Source organism: Centropristis striata, chromosome 6 (assembly GCF_030273125.1).
Source record: "Centropristis striata isolate RG_2023a ecotype Rhode Island chromosome 6, C.striata_1.0, whole genome shotgun sequence".
NCBI lineage: Eukaryota > Metazoa > Chordata > Actinopteri > Perciformes > Serranidae > Centropristis > Centropristis striata.
The window spans coordinates 6,115,845-6,138,123 of record NC_081522.1 but is presented as its reverse complement, the minus strand read 5'-3'; the positions used below and the strand labels follow the sequence as shown (position 1 = coordinate 6,138,123).

Sequence of the window (22,279 nt, the reverse complement as noted above, 5' to 3'; positions counted from 1 at the left end):
AGACTGTAACAAAAACATTTAGCTCACAAAAATATAATATGGATATGAATTTACACTGAGAGCCATTAAGGCCTTAAAATAAAGGTGTTAATGACGAGTCAGATGCTCCTGTATTGAAGTTCAACTGCTCACACTGCTCTGTCCTAGAGGTTTCTCCCCACAGTAACTCTCTGCTGATAACTAACTCTAACCCACAAGGCATCACAGAGTCATTCCAACGCCACCACTGTCTGCTGCTCCAGCAAACCTAAATTGAAAGACCAGAAGTGCCTTAAAAACTGTGTGGTGCCGTTTTATCAAAAGAGGCAAACCAGGCGTGCTCCTGCCATGGTTCTCTGTCTCTCTGATGCATTGTCTGTCTGGAGAGGGCTGATTTCCATCTTGGATGGCTGGTTGTGAGGGCCATTCTGTCTTGGCAGAGCAGCACATGGCTTGCCTGCGTCTAGACGCCTCATGTAAACAAGGCTTAATGAGCCCACTGGTGGAGCTCCGCCCAGGCAGAGTAGTTGGCCTGAGCCAGACTTCACAACAGCAGTGTGTGCACCTCCTTCTGCACTCGAGGCTTTTATTTGGAGCTTTCTGACAATCTTAGAGAGGCTTTATGTGGCTAGGTTATGTTAATAAACCTGCCTGTGTATCTTAAATATCAAACTATGGATATTGTTAAGGTCTTTACATGACACACATAGGTACTTTTGGTCCTGTAACTAGTCAAACTGAATTATACTCCAAACTGACCCATGACACGACCCCCTACAAAGAGAGAAGTGGCCCTGCTGACTGTGAAAGTTTCCCCATGTGTGACCAGGGGACCATGAGCATTTGGATATGTATAAATCACTCTCCGCTGTCCAGACCAACCCTGTCCTGGAGAGACACTGGTCATTCTGACATACCAAGGAACTTGGCCTTTGACTCGCAGGGTACAGAAACCAGGGCAAGGAGAGAGAACTCTTACTTACAACTTACTACTTTCTTGAAGCTGCATTTTCAATGTCATGACATCATCTTTTATCACTTTATAAATTCAACTGAATCTTGGCTATAGCAGAAACAAGATACAATGAATAAAATAGAGACACAGATAACTTTTTGATATGACTTTTTCAAGTTATATAAACATACAGCATACAGTAAAGTGAGTTGTGTGTTTATAGCAGCTACAAATGACTTTATACCACACTTAATATCATTACATACATCATAAGTTTGCATAGAAAATGGAAACAGAGAAAACTTCTAAAGCAGGGATGTTTTGTTTTATAATGTATTCATTTGGTGGGAACTTTTAACCATACTTTATTTCAGTAAAAACCTGCAACACTTTGAAGCACTCAGCTTTGTTAACTGTGCCACCCACCTTTGTAAACTGTGATTTCATCACATGCCCCAACTAGTCCTGTGGCAAATTCATCACCTTCCCTGGTCTCACTCTTAGTCTACTAACACTGTAAATACCTTCACAAATGCATGTGAAAAGTTCTCTTGCGGTATAAAAACCAGCCACAGCAGCTTTATATATCAACACAATAAAAGTCTTTGGATCTTAACAGTTCCTTGCAGAAAGGTAACTTACCTTGGCCGAGGAGAACTCCGAACAGAGAGCAGAGCAGCACCACACATGGACCCATTGAATGAGAAGAGCTTCAGCTGTGAAGGGGGAGAAAAAGGTGTCCGAGAGCTTGCCGAAGCTGGTTATTCTGCAGGATGTGTAAATAAACGGCAGTGCTCCTTTCAAAAGACAGACTGGCTCCGCGGGAAAGAAGTGGATGTGATGGAGCTGAGTGAGTCGCAGTTGCAGCGTGACTGAAGGAATGAGCGTCCAATTATGACACTGCGAGGGGCGGGCTGGGGCCACAGGCAGACTTATTGCTAATCAAATCCGCTTCTTTTTCGAGCATAAACTCCAAATTAAAGCCATTAATGGTGAGCTCATTTATAGTATATTACAATTAAAAGTAGAATCTGGCTACTGGGGCTTACAGATACTGCAATTTATGGCTACATCCTGACAGGACTGTTTATACAAAAGGCCATCCCTCTAAAATGTTTTATATAATTGACACATTTATGCGTGTTGGAAAGTATAAAACCTGAAATACTACCTAGGGAGATGTGGGCTGAATGTGTTTTATTGCCTCCAGGACGAATTGCAAGTGACTTCAGGCTACTGTGCTGTGAGGTATGCATGCACACATGGAAATTGTCTTCCCATCAATGGCAAAGTAGACTTTTTCTGTCTGTGACTAATGATTGTTCTGATTACTCAACATCTGGAGCCGGTTTTGGGGTATTTTAAAAAATCTCTTGTGGCTATGTCCAGACTGTAAGCCTTGCTTGAAACCTTTTGGATATCTCAGTTAGAGGAAATAGGGGAATCAAAAAATAATATATTCACTTACCATTGCCTGCAAATATTTATTCACTGTTACATTTGAGTTTGCTGCACCTTCAGAAAGATGATGGATCAAATTGGATGTTTCAATCCCCTTTGATACTGTAGCTGCAAAGTGTTATTAAAAGTCCCCATAGGCTGACTACTGAGCACACTTTTCTCTTTAGTTACTAAAGTTCACAGCTGTACCACAGAAAATGAGGCAGTTTCCCGCAAAACTAATGAATTAAAGCTTTTGTAACAGTGCCACAGATGTGGGCACACCGTCAGCCAAAGTGATCATGAACTGTGAGAAGGAGGTGGATATAAACAAGCCACACACACACGTGCACCCACACACACAAACACACACACACGTGCATGCACATACACAAACACACACGAGTCTACTGGATTTGGCAAGGAGCAGAGAAATAATTGCTAGACTGCATTATAAACATTTTGTACCAACTAAAGCCCTCTGCAAATTCAATCAGTCTACTGACTCTGGGCATGATGACAGAGAGAGGTTAAATGATCTTCTAATCAGAGCCACATGTCTCCACCACCAGTCTAGCCAGTCTAGAAACATCACCAAAGACTTGATATCAGGACACCACAGGCATACAGGAAAGCCCACAAGTATACGGCAGTTAGAAATGGGTAACTGCACTGTTTAAATGCAGTGTGTGACAAGTTGTGTCTCAATCCCTGTGCTCTTCAGTCCCACACAGTCTGTTTTCTGTTGGTAATCATCCTCTGTTTACAATCCTTCTTTTAAAAAAACATGTTTGAATAGGCCACACTGGAGTTTTGAATGCTTTGGATGGATAATATACATTATTATTTTTACACGCAATGTGTCACCACTGATTACAGCTTTTACAACAGCTTTTTCAATATGGGCATCCAGGATAAAACCCACTTGAAAAATATCCTCCTATGGTGTGAAAATGAGCTTGCTTGAGGAGTAATCCATCACAGCAAACAACATGTCTGCTTTTATTTTTGTCTTTTACTTCACAGTTTAATGGTAAAGCAAAAGAAAAAAACTTTTTTTTAAATCTATCTGCACTTACAGTGCAACATCACTGTACCTGGACAACAACAAAAGCATACATGATGTTTCTTGTAATGGATTAGCAGGTTTTCTGCAAGATAATGTTAATATCTTAGCAAAATGACCAGTGTCTGGAAGGTAAAAAACAGTATTCACAAAACAAATGCATTACAGGAAGGCTGCTCCCCCTTTGTCATTTTGATCTTCAGTCAAGAATTCACAAGTCGATGAGTCATTTTTGAATGATTTTTTCATACTGAATGACTTATATCCAAGACATATGAACACATCTCTGGTAAACACAAGACTGAGAAGAGAAGTGAGGTTTTGCATGAATCTTTGTGGAAAAACTTTTTTACAGATCTGTCAATTAAATCAACCACTCGATTAGTTTAAGTTGACTAAACATTCCTTCGTCAAAGACAGCTATACAGTAAGCAATAAAAAGTATGTAAAGTATTGCAGTAAATTAAGTAAAACATGCAAAAACACTTTAACAGTCCTGGAAACATATTTAAACTGTGCAGTAGGACCTCTAGGTTAAAAGTTGACTGTTGCTCTTGCAGGACAGATATGGTTGCTGCAGACATTTATCAGTCAGGGATGTGGCAACCCCCCACGGTGATGTTACAGTCATTACAACAACAAAGGGCACCCCTTTACTGCTGTCTTTTATCTTATCTTTGCCTTAGTGTTATGTAGGAAATAGATAATAGACCTTTAGTGGCCGTTTAATGAATGAAGAATGTCTAAATGAGAGCCAGACCAGGCCAGGCCTCAAACCTGGCCAGCTAAAGCACAGTGAACATGTGAGGCCAGCTTCTGATGCTTGCCTTCCAGGAACTACCAGACCTCCACTCCACCTCCAGTCTACATTTGGGCTTTAACAAGAAACAGCAGCGTGAGCTGACCTCCTACCTCATAGGTGGAGGAAATTAGAGTGGCCGAGGTCGCATTCAAACAGTGTTAATCTTGTTGTGGGTGGTGAAGTACAGTTCCTTTGAAGCTCAACAAAGCTTGTCTTGCCATGTCTGTGTCAATCAGCAGAGGGCCGCTAACCCAGCCGGGCAGTCAGAGGCCTGCGCTGTGGGGCCCAAAGACTTGTTCACTGCTAGTCAACACAACAGTAGATACTTTGCTTAAATTGAAGTAAAACATTTGTCAAATACGACATTAATAGACTCATTGTCTATTCAATTACAATGCATTAAAAGGGTGAAGTAGATCTATAACATTAATCATTATCCAGAATCTTTATTTGAACATAAGCATTTATTGTTATGTTACCCTGTTAACACCTGCAAGTTGACTTGCATCCAAGTAGTTTATGGCTCAATGTTCTGGCTCTTGAATAGTGTAGGGTGTCCTTAAAGTCTCTTTACAATTTAAAACAAATTATTACAAAGGCAATTGATGAGATATCTTAATGAGATTTGTTGTATGTACTCAGTTGTTATCAAAGTTTTTAATCATATTGCATTTGTGTATTTCAGGTACCCTGTTGTTGAAATAGGTAGCGATAAAAGAGACCCTATAAAAATGGCTACTCCTCGAGAGAAAGGACAATGTGTATCATGGTTTATTGAAACAAAATTGAATATCCAGACTCAGCAATATTGTGTATCTAACAAAGTTACGGGACATCACTGACCTACAGTCAAAGATCAGTGATGCCATTGCAAGCATTGATGACACTATGCTACAGCCAATGTGGCAAGAAATCGTCATTTTGTAATTAATTTCCAAAAAATTGTCTGTTCATTTGCTTTTGTAATACTTTTTTAAAGTTGAAGAGAGACTTTATGGACACACTGTATAAGAAAACAGTTCACAATGGTGATTGTGTGGAAGAAATGTTACTGAACTAAAATGATCTTAGAAAAATAGTCTTACATAACGTTTGCTCTGTATTTACCTCTTCACAATAAAAAAAAAACCATAAACATAAATCAATCAAATTACACACATTTACCCTAACAACATTAGACTTGTAGTTTTGCACTTTAAAAATCTGATAAATATGAACAGAGAAATATTGTATAATGATCAAACAGCTTTGACTCCTTTGATGTCTTCATTTTCCAGGCCTTGAGGGGACCATAACACATCCAATTCCACATAAGATACATCACAAACATCAAAGCTGATAATCATCATAATTTCTCTGATCACTTCTATATTTACACATGGAGACCTAACGATGAAAAACACACCAGACCTGAACACACCATCTATTAGCTCAGTGTTGATGAAGGTATTTCTGTGAGCAAACTGATAACTTGAACTGGCAACCAAAACAAAAGTCTACATATCAAAATATCCTGTTCAGCTTTACCCTGTAAACACCCAAATGTACTGCATGTTTGTACTTCTTGCATAAATCCTAGTCTGAACTGTTTCACTCACAGATAAAAAATCTATATCTTAAGATTCATGCAATAGCTGCAATGCGGCTTATTCCAACATATAAAACAGTTTTGGTGAGCTGAAGGTGAATGTGTATTATACGTGTCTGAAATAAAGTGGAACACATTACATATATCACCTGGTGCTGGCAGTGTTGTCAAAGATCTAAACGATGAAGAAGATTTGTGCTTTCAAACTAGTCCCTCCTCTCCGCTGGGACAGCTCGGTGTATCCTGGGAGTCTGAACATGTGCGCAGGCGATTTGCATGCTGGGATATATTGTCAAGAGATGAGAGTTGAGAGTCAGGAGGGACAATAGGTGTTATTTTCTCCAGTTTGATTTATTAGAAGGTCTGGTCAGGGAAGGTGAACCTCAGGTGCTCTTCAAACAGCTCTTTAAGCTTTTTGGCTGCAGTGGTGACCTCTGTGTCAGCCTGTCGTGGAAACAGAAGTAAAAATGTAATTAGTAACTGTCAAGAATTTAATAACACTGAAAAAAATGTGTTTTCTATAAACAATCTTTCTATACCTCACTAAGGATTACAAAGCTCCCAAAGTTGAGCCTGATGTCTGATATAAAGTCTGCAGGGCTTTGGTAGCACAGACTCTGCTCAGCCTCCAGTCGTTTTTTCACAGCGGAAAGATTCATTGGTCCCTTTATAGTCAGCCTGTTATTAGCACATACCTACAGTATTTAGAAAGGGAGAGATAATAAAACGATAAAACTTCATGGGAAGATGTTGAAATAAAATTGTGATTAATATCTCATATATGGAGCATTACGTGTCAGCATAACCCCCATTTGAAGGCTTATGAAAACAGGTATTTCAAGCCAAAAAGATGCACACAGATACAGTGCTGTAGTGTGATACAGTCTAGAGAATTCCATCCACAGTGCAAAAAAAATATGATAAGCGTCCGTGGTTGCAGGATAAATTGCTTTATATTTACAGTACCTGATTAAAGTTGCATAATGCCTCTGGATTTACTGCAGTACTGCATATAAGACATCATTAAAATTACAGTTACAGTAAGTCCTTGTGACACTAATCCTATGAACTTTTCGCCTGTGGTCAACAAAGCTTCCAGACTCACCGAGGGGGAGGCAGGCCCTTCAAAGTCTGAACTTAGCTGGCTGCAAAACAAGTGCAGCAACAGCCTCTCACACTTCTGCAGGGGAAGAAAAAGACAATTGACTTACTACAACTGAAAATAAAATACAGTTCTCCAATCTAGAGTCTATTACATGTGCTTACCTAATCTTTTGGACCTGACACAAGTACAATATTTGCAAGGTTTGCCTCTCAGAACTTTATCTGACGCTGTGCTTTGTGTCAGATCTAACACTGATTCTTGAAGTGTGAAGGATTCAGTGGCTTCCAAGGTGGGGTTGCAGTTTTCAACCAGCTGAATAGCCCCTCCCTTTCAAAGCATGAAGAGAACCTTTGGGGGAGTTTATGTCTTGTAAATACACAAAACGCCCTCTTTTTAGGCCAGTGTTTGGTTTGTCTGAGCTACTGTAGAAACATGGAGGTCCAACATGGCTGTCATTATAAACCAATGATAATACAATTATGAATATTATATTCCATTTCTGCCTATAGATCCCCCTAAATCCTACACACTGCTCCAATAAATCACTGAAAAGTGTATTTTCTTTTCAAATACATACACACAATCCATCAAAAAGAGAAAAAAATCAGTTAATCTGAGATATTCTTTCAATGCTAAAATCATTACATGTTATTTTTGTACTACATAAAAAATAATAATTGCTGGACAATAGCAAAAACAATATTGTTACAGTTATTAAAGGGACAGTTCACCCCAAAATCAAACATGCATAGTTTTCCTACTACCTGCAGTGTTATCTATCTGTCTAGATTTGTGTGTGTGCATGTGAGTTGCTGAGTTAGAGTCAGGCTCAAAGACGTAGAGCGCAGTGTTTTATATCTATGGTCAGGCTTGCCAGTAAGTAAGCTAGAATCCAGAGGGATTCTGTCCAGTGAAGAAAAAGGATGAGGGCGCTGTGACATGTGCAAACTGTCATGATAAACTACTAACACGTTCCAAAAGCTTTAACACAAGGACAGAGACAGACTTTAAGCATTTTGCCATAATTTGGAAAAGCATGACTGTATTTGCCCATGACGTGGATGAAACTACAAATCACCAAGATGGAGTGCTTACTATCTAAAATGTTCTTATTATAATCACTATCATTTTTATTCTAACTAAATAACTATAATTTAAATAAGAGTACTGACTCGTTTGTCCACAGGGGGAAATCCTCCTTCAGAATCTGGCTCCTTCTTTACTGTTTTGGCTTCAGGTTTGCTTTCACAGTCATACTCCATCTCAGGCACTAACAGGTCACGGCAGAAAGAGCAAAACCATTCCCGGCTGCAAAGAGACAGTCCAGAGACTCAGTGTAAAAGCCAGTAAGCAGGAGCATATTTCAACAAGTGTATAATGCTGCCATCAGATGAAAACCTCACAATAAAATGTGAAAACAACTTGTTAAAAACAGCCTTATTCTTAATAGCTGAAGGGGTTTTCATTCCACGGAGGACCATATTTCATTGATTTTTGTATAAAACCGAAATCCAAAAGAAACTCGAGTTATGGGATTTTCATCTGAGACCATAAATAAATTGATTTCCCCTGTCAGAGCTTGCCTGGGAGATTTGAGGAGTGTTGGAACATGGCACGAAAGGTGAAAAACCTTGAGACATTTATCGCAGCAGAGCAGCTCTCCCCCGGTCCGACACACAGCACACAAGACTTCATTAGAGTCTTTCAGGGGAGGTCGGTGCTGGTCTAGCTGCTGTCCTCCTCCCAATGATCGGACGTGATCTGGAGCATTAGTCTTGCTCTCCTCCTCTGGGCTGCTGGGAGGCTGTGAGGGGCTGTGAGGTTTGTTGCCTGTGCTTTGCAGAAGAGTCTGGTCACCTGTGCTGTCTGGGAGGCTGGCTCTTTGGTTGGCTTGTACCTGAAATCCACAAAGAGAAAATAACAGCTCCAATTTATAACCAATATGGAATGAATTGGGCGTAACCTTGATCTGCAGTAATTGGCATAGTGACTCTATTGTCTCCTTTTCTCCTTACGTAGCTACTGTCATCATCTGGCTCATCTTTAATGACAATAATGGGTCCTGGGGACGATCTTCGTCTTTTTTTGACAGCTGGGCCCACTGCTCCACTAGCCTGGTGTGTTTCTGGCGGTTTCCAGGTAACAGTCCTTGGGAGCAAGACACGAAGCAATTAAAATTAAGCCAAATTCACTGGAGAGACCAATGGCACAAAGGGACTCGGGTTATTTCAGAGCAGTATTGTTCAGAGCTGTGTGTGCAGCTGTGTCCTCACCCCGGTTTGTCCTCCTGGGAGACAGCAGCGTACCCTAGTGTATTCTGCTGTCCTTGCACTTGACAGAAATAAAAATATGTGTTCTCTCATCAAGAATACAGCAATACAGACAGTCTACAAATGTACAAATAACACTGAGACATACCATTTCTGTGCAGAAAAGAAGGTGGCAGGTTCTGAGGATAGTTTGGCTTCAGCATATATATCGGTCCACCCGAATCATTCCTTCTATTCAGATATGCAGGCTCCACCTAAACACAGCATTGCATGTTGTTTATTACATTGTAAACATATGTAGACATAGTGTACATTAATGGTGTCACTTGCCGTCTGCTGTGATTGAGGTGAACTGATGCCCCCGTTGATGGGCAGTGGTGTAATATGGGTGTACAGGGGTGAAGAGGGAAATGCGTCCATAGGTTTGGGTGGGTAGCTGGAGCTGCTTCCCATCCCCCTCAGAGTCTACAAATGAAGGAAGGACAAAAAGGAAGATGGATAAAAATGCTGCAATCAGTTTCATCCTACATTCCTGTCAGCGTCTGTGAGTGTGTGATGATGGAGGTGGAGATGAAACAGAGTGATTTCATTACCCTGCTGCTGGCTGTGTGGGTCGACGCCCCCTGGCAACAACTGAAACACAGAGGACTAAATCCAAAACAAAACCCTCAGGAGTTCAAGCATTATATGCCTGAGATTTATTTTTGGTCTATTGTAGTTTTAATCTTGCAGGTGCAGCTAATGTGTTTAGCCCTGCAAAACAGAAATGCATGTGTCTAATTTAGTTTAGTTCATATAAACTTAAAGGAACAAACCAACTACATTAAACTGCACCCCACCTTAATCCACATATTCTTACATTAGAGGCCATGGAAACATATTATCCCAATCAGCTTAATACTATGAGTGATTATCGGTAACATTTGATCAATCCACACCCAAACACCAAGTTCATATGTGTGTTATGGTGTGCTTATTAAGTCATAGAAATGTAATGTTACAAAAAAAATACTTAAGATTTGAAAATAAGTTTTTAGTTTCCTTTTTACTAAACACTTTTTAGACAATCAATCAGGCACTGTTTTGTCAATCTTCCAAGAAGTTAATGGTTTAAATGATTTCAGTACGAAAATCAACTTGCCTCATTGTGTCAGCTTTTCTATCTATCAAAAAAAAAATCTTTTAAAGGAGTTTGCATGCAGCTAAAAAAAAAATACAAGCTAACAAAAGAATAACATTTGACAAAAATTAACCTCTCTAAGTTAACCTACTGCAGCATGAATGCATATTTCTTCACTACGGAGAGCGTTTGAGAGTTCATTATGCAGCTACAACAGCTTGTTCACATCAGCATTACCCAACTTATGTGTGCACTTCACACGCCAGTATTGTCCTGTGAATGAGCCTACACTTCAGAGCTGGAACCAAAACACCCTGTGAACTAGACTAAACAACTTGGATGACGAGATATTATCAATCCTTTCTTATGGAATCTTGGGCTCGTCCTCTGTCACATGTTGGCTGCTGTTGCACTGCAGATTTAGTTGTTTTATTTTATGATTTTGAGTCATAAGCTCGTCCAAGACTAAAATCCGTCTTGACAAGGAAAGGCATAAATTGCCCAGGATGTGAAGGCTGTCAGCTCTATTTAGGACAATGCCATCTGCTGTCGGTGCTTGTTAAGAGCGCTTGTCAGTCAAATGGACGCGAAAGCCACGTGCACACTCCCACAGAAACGTGCACTAACCTGGGGCGTAAACCCAGGGCTCGGTAAGCTGCTAGTTGGGCTGACGTGGCTGGGAGGAGGCACCATGAACCTGCGGCCTGGTTGTGGAAGCATACTGTGGGAGGGAGAGCCTCCTTGCAGGGGCCCTGGGACAGTTCTCTGTAGCCGGACACTCTGGTACCAAGTCCAGGGTGGAGGAGGGGGTTGGGGCTGCCAGTTGGGCTGCGGGTTGAGCTTGTCCACCTGCATCTGGAGCTGAGCCAGAGTATTATGGGGTGCACCCAGGGCAAGGCTGTGGGGCGAGCCTGAGGGGCCCTGTCCAGGGTGGGAGAGCTGATGAGGAATACCCTGAAAACCACCAAGCTGGTGGCCTGGTAGACTCTCCACCACTAAAGAGCCTGAGGGAGCATACACATATAGACAGGATGGGCATGATAAGTAGGGATAAAAAATACAAAAAACAGACAAAACTTCTGCAGAGAACTGTTGGAAAGAGAAGGTTTTGGCAAAAATGTGGTAGAAAGTTTGGGAAACTTTGGAGTCAAGGGAGGGGGGGGGCATTGAGTAAGGATGCAGCTGTACTTTTAGCAGTTCAGTCTTTGCTTATACTATGAATTAATCTGTTGGAGATGTTTAAGAGTAAGTGTTAATATGAAATGTTAAACAAGTATGTACCAAAAACCTTCCCAGGGCCAAGTGATGTTGTTTTGACCTTCTAAAGCAGAAAGACACTTAATTTACAATAATATAAAACAAACAAAAGCAAATCCTCACAGTCATAAGGCTGGACCCAGACCATGTTGGCATTTATGTTTGATTACACCTAAATCTGTTTGACTTAGACATTTATTTGGTATTCAAATTTTACTGTTAGTGTTCTGTTGGCTGAGTCTTTGAAAAATATTTTTGGAACAACTGTCAGGCTCTAATGACTTGCAACTGCTGAATCTGTGCAACATTTCAGGCTGCTGTTAAGCTCTGGATCCTCTGAATCCTTAAGCACAATTCAGTGTCGGTCATCCAAATGACAGGGGGAGACCAGCAGTTCTCTGGTAAGTGGTCTGATTTACATGAAGAGAAAACAAGCCCAGATCCATAAATGCAAAACAATAGGATTCTTTTTTAAATTGACTGTTTTTGTCGTGGAAAACAATTCTGGTTCGGTGTCTATGCACATAGCATGAGTAATATTCACTGTTCCATTTTGATGTTGCCCAGAGAGTATAACTGTTGAATCACTGAATGTTTTAAGTGAAAAATAGGACTCGAAGCACAGATATCGAAGACAAAGGGCATGTACATAACTCATAGGATTAGCACTAGTTTAATGCAGTTTCTGCAAGATTTTCCATATTAGTAAAGTCTGCCACTATCTTGTTGTCATGCTTGTTAAATTTTAAGTTCATTAAGAGTTGCTTCAGTTGGAATATTTGTAAAAAAATGATCAGAGGGTGAAGGTTAATATACTTAAAACTAGCCAATAGAACACTATAACAATTGGGTGAGAGTTAAAGCTATCCAAAACTAACAACAGTGTCCAGTTAAAAAGAGATCCATTCACAGGATTCTGGATTAGCGTCTCTAACAGAGATATTTGTTCATGTCTTACCCAGATCAACATTTGAGGCCCAATAGGAGGATCGGCTCTGGAAGCGTATAGTGCTCTGTGGTATAAACGAGGTACTACATTTTGCCCGCAGGAGGTTTCCAATCTGAAACAGAATCTGCAACAGAAGGGATGTTATTAATAATTACAAACGGCATATGTTCCCACTTCATCACATCCGAGATAAACCAGCCTCCATTCAGAGCTGAACTGAGTTTTATGTCTGGAAAACAGAACAGTGATGAGGTAGTTGATGAATGATCAGACAAGCCTTACCAGACGTTTACAGTACAAGAGGGCCGTGCCCCCATTCCTGGCTGTGGCCCATTTGGTGAAGGTGATAACATGATCCAAGTGTCTGGATAGATAGCCGATGTCCTCCTGTTGTTTTCGCAGGACACTCTCATGATCCTTTGTTACAGCCTGGAAAACATGAATAAGTAAGCATGTGCAGTGTTCAGATAGCTTGAGGGTATGCGCTCTGGGCCTCAGGGTAAGACAGTCAACCAAGTTTGCATGCAAGTATTGTTCTTCTGGAAACAAAATCACAGCAAGCTACATGTCTAACAGCATGCAGCTAATAATCAGCACTGTTTTGCTATTTTTGTACTGGATATAATCGTTTTTTTCATACCTCAAGTTGATTAACTAGCATCTTGCCCTTTTTGTTTATCTCGAGGATTAAACTGCAGATGGATTTCTTTATTTCATTATGAACAGAAGTACGGTTCTGATCAACCTGAAGAAGTCTGAAAAGCATACGTTACAAATATCATCAACAAATATGTGCAAAATCAAACAGGAAGTCATTCAAAACACATTTCAGAGGCATCTCATTATCACTGGAAGTATGCATGCTTAAATCCATAAACAGCTGTTCTTTAGAGGTCATGAGAGCATAATGTATATTTCTAAACAGTTCAATTTTTGTATTAGTGGAGCGGCTAAGTGCTCATTTTTGCCAGAATCTTTCAGTTTATGATACAAGCGTGAAAATTGGCATGAACACTCTCCATGGGTAACTTAACAAGAAAATTGTCCGAGACATTTGAAATTTTAAGATGGCGGCCATTTTTCAAGATGGCCGACACCTAAGTGGAGCAGTTAAGTGATATAATGGTTTATTTGGTGATACAAGCATACAAATTGGCATGAGCAGTCTCTGTTGGTCACTTGACAATGACCCACCAACAGTTATTTGAATTTCCAAGATGGCGGCCATTTTTCAAGATGGCCAACACCTTAGTGGAGCAGTTAAGTGATATAATGGTATATTTGGTGATACAAGCATACAAATTGGCATGAGCAGTCTCTGCTGGTCACTTGACAATAACCCACCCACAGTTACTTGAAATTCCAAGATGGCGGCCATTTTTCAAGATAGCCGACACCTTAGTGGAGCAATTGAATGATATAATGGTTTACAAGCATACAAATTGGCATGACCAGTATCTGTGGGTCACTTGACAATAACCCACCCACAGTTACTTGAAATTCCAAATTTCAAAGAAGAGACGACAAATCTCTGAGTAGTTTTAGTTAACCGGGTGGTGTACAGATCGTACAGGGTAAAAATGGCATTGGATGAACGATTGGACTAAGTGTAGGGTTAAGGCATGAACTTAGTTGTATCCCATACATCAAAGTGCTTATTAAAAGGTGGTAAAAGGCTAAACCCTCGGCCTCTGCCTTTGAATTTGCTGCAGACATTGCAGAAGCCATTATAACAGTTGAGAAAACAAACAGCAGGACACCAAGATCATACTGGTTATGATACCATTGCAAGAAATGTTCCATTATTTCATAAAATAAATGCTCTGCCTATCTTACGTAGTCCAACCCGACTAGATGAAGGTGATGGCATAGAAAGCACATTGACAAGAAACAGAGCAAAATATTATTCAAGCTGTAAACTTATGTTCAACAACACACAGCTGGAAAGGGCACAAAAAAAGGCATCTACTGCTGCTAAAGACACTAAAGATACCAAAGATATCCATGTCAAGAGGTCAAGAAGATCTCAGGCTTCTTATGAGGCTGGATATGTGTGGGGACAGGCATTGAAGAGACACCCACAAATGCTGAGCCCGTCCGACTGGGGATGGGTTAAACGGGACAAGGAGAGGAAAGTCGTCTGGACTCCACTTCCACCTATTGCGGAGAGTTGTTGGGAGTTGACAAAATGTGGGTGCACCAAGGCTTGTACTGGAAAGTGTAAGTGCTACAGATATGGACTCAGTTGCCCCTGCTAGAACTTATTTGCTTGTTTCTTTTGCCAGTGTTATTCCTTGTTGTCCTTTGTGTTTTAAAGTGTAGGCCTATGGCTCGGCTTCCCCTCGCCACATTGGCGCATTATATTCTATTTTGTCACCAGCCTATTACTGTGAGATGTTCAGTTTTTACTTTGTAACATTGCTTTCACATTTTCAGTTTAGTTCCCTAGTATAGTTTCAGATACTATTTGTCATGGTTCCACGTCAGCCAGAGCTGCAGTTGCCTCTGGATCTGTCATTATAGCCATTCAGTATTAACCATTGCTCAATTATTATTTTGGAGCACTGTCCGTTCAGCACCACAACTGTGTTTCCCAATCCCTTAGTATTTATTTGGCATGTTTAATGGCAGTAGTAATGGTTAGTTATAAAAAAAAGTAATTTAAAAAAGTATTTAAAAAAGCCCTCATGGTAAGGGAGCCTGTGTACCTCGGTGAACCCAGAGAGCTACGCCGGTGGGAGGGATCTCCTGTCAGGTTTTACCAAACTGGACAGGTCGTGGGCAAGGAGTCAAAGCACAGTCAAACAACCTCTCTTGAGGAACCCAATACATTTCTATGAAAAAAATTCATAATTTAAAGGTCCACGTGGCCACATCCTGAAAAAAAAATTGCCGCCTTGAAATTTCAAGTAGCTGTGGCTGGCTTATTGTCAAGTGACCGACAGATACTGCTCATGCCAGTTTTTTTGGTATGTCACCCAATAAACCATTGTATCACTTAACTGCTCCACTAAGGTTTCGGCCATCTTGAAAAATGGCCGCTATCTTGGAATTTCAAGTAACTGTGCGTTGCTTATTGTGAAGTGACCTACAGATACTGCTCATGCCAATTTTTATGCTTGTATCACCAAATAAACCATTATATCATTCAATTGCTCCACTAATGTGTTGGCCATCTTGAAAAATGGCCGCCATCTTAGAATTTCAAGTAACTGTGGGTGGGTTATTGTGAAGTGACCCACAGATATTGCTCATGCCAATTTTTATGCTTGTATCACCAAATAAACCATTATATAATTTAATTGCGCCACTAAGGTGTCGGCCATCTTGAAAAATGGCCGCCATCTTACAATTTCAAATGTCTCGGACAATTTTCTTGTTAAGTGACCCATGGAGACTGCTCATGCCAATTTTTATGCTTGTATCACCAAATAAACCATTATATCATTCAATTGCTCCACTAAGGTGTCGGCCATCTTGAAAAATGGCCGCCATCTTGAAATTTCAAGTAACTGTGGGTGGGTTATTGTCAAGTGACCAACAGAGACTGCTCATGCCAATTTGTATGCTTGTATCACCAAATAAACCATTATATCACTTAACTGCTCCACTTAGGTGTCGGCCAACTTGAAAAATGGCCGCCATCTTAAAATTTTAAATGTCTCGGACAATTTTCTTGTCAAGTGACCCATGGAGAGTGTTCATGCCAATTTTCACGCTTGTATCATAAACTGAAAGATTATATCACTTAGCCGCTCCACTATATACATTTATCATACTTGACATATGTAATCTTGTGGTGTACATTGGGAGATACATACCCATTGTTTATGGAGTTTGATACCTCTTCAATCAGTTTCTGTTTCTCCTGCAGCTGAATGGTCATGCTCTCCATGTGCTTTTTGTGGTTTTTATAAGCATCTTCAAGGAACTGGTAGCTACACCAAAAATGCAAATCGAAAATACAAGTGAAGTGAATTGAGGCAGGTTATGTGAAACAAAAAATACAGTAAGACATTCTTTAGTGATTTGACTCATTTTAAGCAAATTTCATCTTGATATGATAGAAAACCAAGTCATGTTTCATCATTTACCCCACACATTACATTCCTAAACACCGAATTGTCATTAATCAGTAAGAAATTGTCAAATGATTTAATTAACATGATTTACATTTTATTTGAAACTGTTTGGTGTTTTTTCTGCATTTTTGTTGTTGTCTTGTTTCCTTATGTTCATTCAGTAATTTCTGTTTCAGGTATTATGAGGCTTTGGATCTCTTTGTTTTGGATTACATTCAGTGTTTCCTGTTTTATTTTGAAGTTGTTTTTCAGTGCATTATGTCTCTTTACTTCCTGTTTTTATCTATACACCTGCCCCATATCTTTTTATTAGTCCTTTCCTGCTCCTTTAGTTTCACCCTGCCACTAATCAGCTCCCCCCACCTGTGATGCCCTTCTCTTTTCTCCACCTGCACCTCATCTCCTCCTTATTTTTTTCCTATTTAAGTCCTGGTTTTCAGTTCAGTCTTTGGTTGATTACTATTTTATTTATTACCTAAATGTTTGCCTTGATTTTGCCCTGCCTATTCTGCCTTGCCTGCACCCCTTTAAATAGAACTCTTCTGTTCAAGCTCTGGTTTTCTGCACTTTCTGGCACTTGAGGCAACCTGTAAGCAATTCTTGTTACTTCCCACAAAACTGTTAATTAAAAAACTAGGCCCTGGCTTTTATCTTGACATGGCTGTAGCAACTCAAAAGAGGAAAAGCAGAGAGTTCATCCAACAAAAACTTTTTGCAGACTCTTTGTACAAGATTAAAAATTAACTAAAGACCTGCAAGCAAGCAGCCTCGAAGCTTTTAATTAGTGGCCATGGGTTTTTGATTGAAATTTTGTGTGGAAGTAACAAAAGCTACTCGCTGTGAATGCTGAATATCAACTGGGTATTGTGAATGATGAAATGAGGAAAATCAATTGACAATTCATCACTCTTTTTATCCGTTCATAAAAATGTAATTACTTCCATTGCAGCTGTTTTTCTCAATTATACTGTATTTCTTTACTCCCAGAGTTGAGGCCACTTTCATTGAATGATAAATGGCTATTCTTTGTTTTGAATGGTGGAAGATGTAAGATAGGGAAAATGGGTAGCATCAAAATATATATTAATGTATACATTTTTTATTCTAAATCAAAGATCTGATAAGAACTTCATGTTAACTGCACTTACATTTGACTGCACAGCAACCTTAAGTATAATGTTCAATGTATACACAGTTGTATGAACCTTTATATGATATATTATGTTATATTATAAATTGTGACTGTACTTGTGGTCTTTGTGCTTCACTAGTTGGCAGTCACGACAGGTTAGCAGGTCACAGGTCTCACAGAACAGCTTCAGTGGCTCTTGTTTGTGGATGTCACAAAACATCGGCCTCTGAGTCGACACACCGTGGACCTCTGGAGAACAATAGCAGGTTCATCATTAAGCCCTTTATTCTGGGCAATCGGCAGTCATTTCTGGTCTAACATTTGACACCCTTAATGATGAGCCTTTGGCCTTTGCTTCTTTTCAAACCACATATCTAAAAGTGCTGGTTGACTTTAAATTCTGTTGCACTTAATGAGCAATGTGTTCCATTATTTAATTTGCTCCAAGCAGCATAAAACTGCTTTAAAACTGGATAAAGTGAGCTACTTCTGTGGAAAAATGTTTACCATTTGGGCAATTAAAAAAATAGTCAAGCAATATTCTTTTTATTTCATCCTTGACGGATAAGCCGAAAGTTTATCTCGAATAATATTAGCAGTACCCAATAGTGTAAGATCACAAAACCGTAAAACCAAGTGGCAAAGGTTTACAGGTCATTTAATTTATGACATACTGTACTGTATGTCGGATAATAGCAAATGCTTTTTCCTTGCAGATAAGACATTAGATGTTGATGCATTTTCACATAAATCTATTATATCATCAACACTATGCCCAGAGTGACATCTGGAGCACTGATCCCATAATAGCTCAGGTGTTGGAAAAAATAGGTAACAACACTAGTTAGAATACCTTCAGCCTTCTGTCTGATGGTGTGGTCTTTGGTAAATTTGACTCTTTGGTGGGCCTCCACACAGGTGGCACAGAGGTACTCGACACAGTCCACACAGAACCCAGCAGCTTCAGTGTTGTCATCACACGTCATACAGAGCTGCAGGCAGATGAGACAAGCATCAGGCTCACACATTTCAGGTAGGCGCGAAATAAGATGTTAACTTAAAGAGATGCTGATTGAGACTTGTTTGATAAAGAATTATCTCACATCTAATTAGGGTTGCAAAATTCCCGGAATTTTCAAAGACGGAAACTTTCCATGGGAATTTAAGGGAATTAACGGGAATTAATGGGAATTAACGGGAATTTATGGGAATAAACTGGGAATTTTCAAAATTGAAGGTTGGCTCTTCTTAGGGAACTTAAATATAGTTGAGGAAAGTCTATTTTAGCATAATCGTCACTAAAACAAACAGATGCCATTCAAATACACTTGAATATCCATGCTATTCCTCAATCAAACCCTTTTGTTCATCCATGAAACAAGTAATTAGAACGTGTTCTACTCTACTTACAAATAAATCTGTTGAAATATCTGTTGAAAACATTTTGTATGGATGTTTTCTTATGACTTTTGCTTATATTTATGCTTGTATATAATATATTCCCAATTAGTTCTCATAAATTCCCATTAATTCCCATTATGGAATATATATAATATATATATATAACATAATACATATTATATTATATTATATATATATATAATATATATGGAATATTTCCAAAATTCCCAAGCTTAACTTCCCATGGAAATTTACTGGAAATTTTCCAGAAATTTACCGGAAATTTTCCGCCCCTTTGCAACCCTACATCTAATACACAAAATAATGATGCCAGAGTGCATAAAATATCCAAGGGTTACAGTACCTCAATTTTCCCAGTTCCAAACTTAAGAGCACTCGACCTTGCTTACATCCATTATCATACAAACCAGTTACAAGGCTGCCCCCATATGGTGATGCATTTACATTCACTAACCTGGACTGTCCTCTCCACTGTGCTGCTGGGAGCCTCAACTGAGTCCTTCACAAAGACGTTTTCCATCACATCTACCTCCATACACTCCTGCCTGCAAACCGGACAGCGGATCACATTCACTGGAACGAAAACAGGATCACACATCAACATTGGTCTAAACCAGCAAAACTGTTGCTTTTTGACAAATAACTGATGCGTGACAGCAGATATATACAGACGGCAGATCATGTTTGTAAAAATGTACTCCCTTGAATACAACAACCTTATAGTGCTACAATGAAATGCCACGATGATACTTTTTATTCGATCCATGGTCATTGTTTGTAAACAAGGTGACTCACGTGGTTTGGTCGAGCTGTCAGACTGGGAGTTTGGCGGCTCTGCCATGGCCAAATTCCTCGAGGGCAAAGGCAGACATTTCGTACAAAAAGAGTGCAGACAAGGCAGAAGTTTGGGCTCCCGACTGTGAAAGTTTAGATGGCAAACGGGGCAAGTGTCCAGCTGGTTCCGCCCGGTTGCACCGGACTTTTCCTCCTGCACTTGCTTGCTCTCAGCTTCATTCTCAACGACGATGGCAGCAGAAGCATCCCCCGTCTCCTGTTTCCCCGCGCGTCCATCCATTTGCTGCACTTTTTAGCCTTTACAGCTAGACCTCTCTGTGTTTACGAGATGTATCCACTCAGGTGAGCAGAGCAGGTTCAGGAGTCGTTTTCCTCCGCGAAAAGAGCATCTCCTCTCACCTACATCTGAGCCACTTTAACGCTGTGACTATATTAACATTCTGCTAACGTTATTTTTCTGTGAAAACGACAAAATATCGACTGGAGCACAGACCTACAACACACAAGATAAACATGCAATACCTCCGCGTGAGGGTGTCGTGCAGCAGATGAGATGTTGCTCAAATTGCACCGCACGCGCTCGTTGCGGCACGAGAGGGGTGGGGTCAAACAGCGCGCGTTCTTCTAACAGAGACACGAGCTCAGTGATGGAGGACAAACTCTGACGTTACTCTGAAAGTTGGGTTACAGGTCATTAAAAACAATGAATAGGTAACACTTTACAATAGCCATCATTTATAAATGGTAACAGATATTAATGTTTAATCATCATTTATCATCATCTGGTCAAATCATCATTTATTAACTGTATAAAGGCCATTTAGAATGGTTAATACATCATTTATTAACTGTATAAAGGCCATTTAGAATGGTTAATACATCATTTATTAATGTTTAACTAACTACATCATTTATAAATGACAAATCGATGGTATATTAATGTAAGTTTATAGTTACTTTCCCAATATCAGACAACTGAATTATAATTAATAGTTTATTAATAGTTTTAGTGGCACTCATTTTAACATTTTAAACACCATATTAAGTATGTTAATGATTTTGAAATGATTCATATACCTTTAAGAAATTGGTTTAAAACATTTAACGATTAAATATGTATAGCACTTTGTAAATGTTTAATAATTGGTCTATAAACCATCTATAAACATCACTTAGTTGGTTATTGTAAAGTGTTACCAAGTAATATTATTGTACTTAATTACATACACAGGTAGAATGTTACACTTCGGGGGAAGGTTACGTTTTACTGTGTTACATTTGTCAGTTAAAAGCTGATTATAGGCTACTGTAGAAATAAGGCGTCACCACACTAGTGTTAACCCTTTGATGCACAACATGGGTCTAAAGTGACCCAACTAAGTTTTTATATTCTATATCCAGGTCATTTCCAGTATTCCAGGTTTTCCTCAATTAACTTGTTTTTGTTTTGATTTGTTTGTCTTACTTTTTGAATAAAATCCCTTTTTGTATCACTACGCTTCTAATGCTCAAGGTCATTTTTGACCCATGTGTGTAAACTTGATCTTGGTTTCAAAGGGTCACCAATTCACAAATCACCAATTTAAAACCTCACAAAGAAGACACGAATATTAACTATCCTTTTTTGTTAAATTGGTGTTTTTTCCAATGGAAATTATTATTTGGTGGCTCTAATAAGTCTCAAATGTTAAAATATGTGATTTTCCAATGTAATCTGGTGGTTCTTACAACTCTTTTAAAGTTAAACCTTAAAAAGAAGACAAAAATAGTTACACATATACTCAAATTGTTAATTTAGTGTATCACTTTTTGTATCACTACACTAATGCACAAGGTCATTTTTGACCCGTGTGTAAACTTGATGTAATAATACAAAATCTATTTTTCTTCATAAAGTATGAAAGGAAAAATGTATATAATGATCTGTTGTAATAAATCAAAAAAAAGATATTCAAACACACAGCCAGTATGAAATAACATGGGAAATTAATGAGGTTCATTTTTGAACCATGTTGTGCATGAGAAGGTGTTTATACGTTGTGCATCAAAGGGTTAATATTGTGTGCTCAGATAATAATTAAAACTTTTAATTTCTTTATTTTCTATGATAATAGATTATCTTCTTAAACATATCTCTCCAGAAGCCAGAAGGTGCATTGAAGGTGATTTTTATTTTACTGAAAAAATCCACTTCTTTTCCATCTGTTGCACATTTGCCTTGTAATGGCATAGCACAATTTACCACACAATGCTATGATTAATATGAATATATTCCTTTAATGTGTATTTAAAAAATGACCTGGACATTTAGTTTAAT

At 39.2% G+C, this 22,279-nt stretch overlaps 2 protein-coding genes across 2 annotated transcripts in view; both read right to left on the bottom strand.

Annotated features, from left to right (window-relative positions):
* fbln1 (fibulin 1) overlaps nucleotides 1–1,766 on the bottom strand; it is a 33,528-nt gene extending 31,762 nt beyond the window's left edge. The window contains exon 1 of the mRNA XM_059335315.1: nucleotides 1,577–1,766. Within this exon, the coding sequence (XP_059191298.1) occupies nucleotides 1,577–1,631 (55 nt within the window). The 5' untranslated portion in view covers nucleotides 1,632–1,766. The remainder of the gene's footprint in view (nucleotides 1–1,576) is intronic.
* A 2,865-nt stretch (nucleotides 1,767–4,631) lies between these two features.
* On the bottom strand, nucleotides 4,632–20,448 carry LOC131972783 (transcription intermediary factor 1-alpha-like). Its single transcript, XM_059334500.1, has 18 exons — nucleotides 19,963–20,448; nucleotides 19,622–19,740; nucleotides 18,599–18,737; nucleotides 17,862–17,994; nucleotides 16,353–16,469; nucleotides 13,172–13,286; nucleotides 12,814–12,960; nucleotides 12,541–12,655; nucleotides 10,953–11,329; nucleotides 9,536–9,670; nucleotides 9,354–9,459; nucleotides 9,209–9,266; nucleotides 8,951–9,083; nucleotides 8,519–8,832; nucleotides 8,108–8,243; nucleotides 6,936–7,010; nucleotides 6,370–6,525; nucleotides 4,632–6,274 (listed from the first exon to the last, which is right to left on the bottom strand). Exons 1-18 carry the CDS (start codon nucleotides 20,240–20,242, stop codon nucleotides 6,185–6,187), a joined length of 2,745 nt encoding a protein of 914 aa, XP_059190483.1. The 5' UTR covers nucleotides 20,243–20,448; the 3' UTR covers nucleotides 4,632–6,184.
* Between the last annotated feature and the right edge of the window lie 1,831 nt (nucleotides 20,449–22,279).

Coding starts and splice junctions, on each gene's coding strand:
- LOC131972783 (XM_059334500.1), bottom strand. CDS start 20,242: ATGGATGGACGCGCGGGGAAACAGGAGACGGGGGATGCTTCTGCTGCC. Junction 9,267..9,353: donor TTCTTTTCTGCACAGAAATG/GTATGTCTCAGT, acceptor ATTTCTGTCAAG/TGCAAGGACAGCAGAATACA. Junction 6,275..6,369: donor GCTTTGTAATCCTTAGTGAG/GTATAGAAAGAT, acceptor TTTCCACGACAG/GCTGACACAGAGGTCACCAC.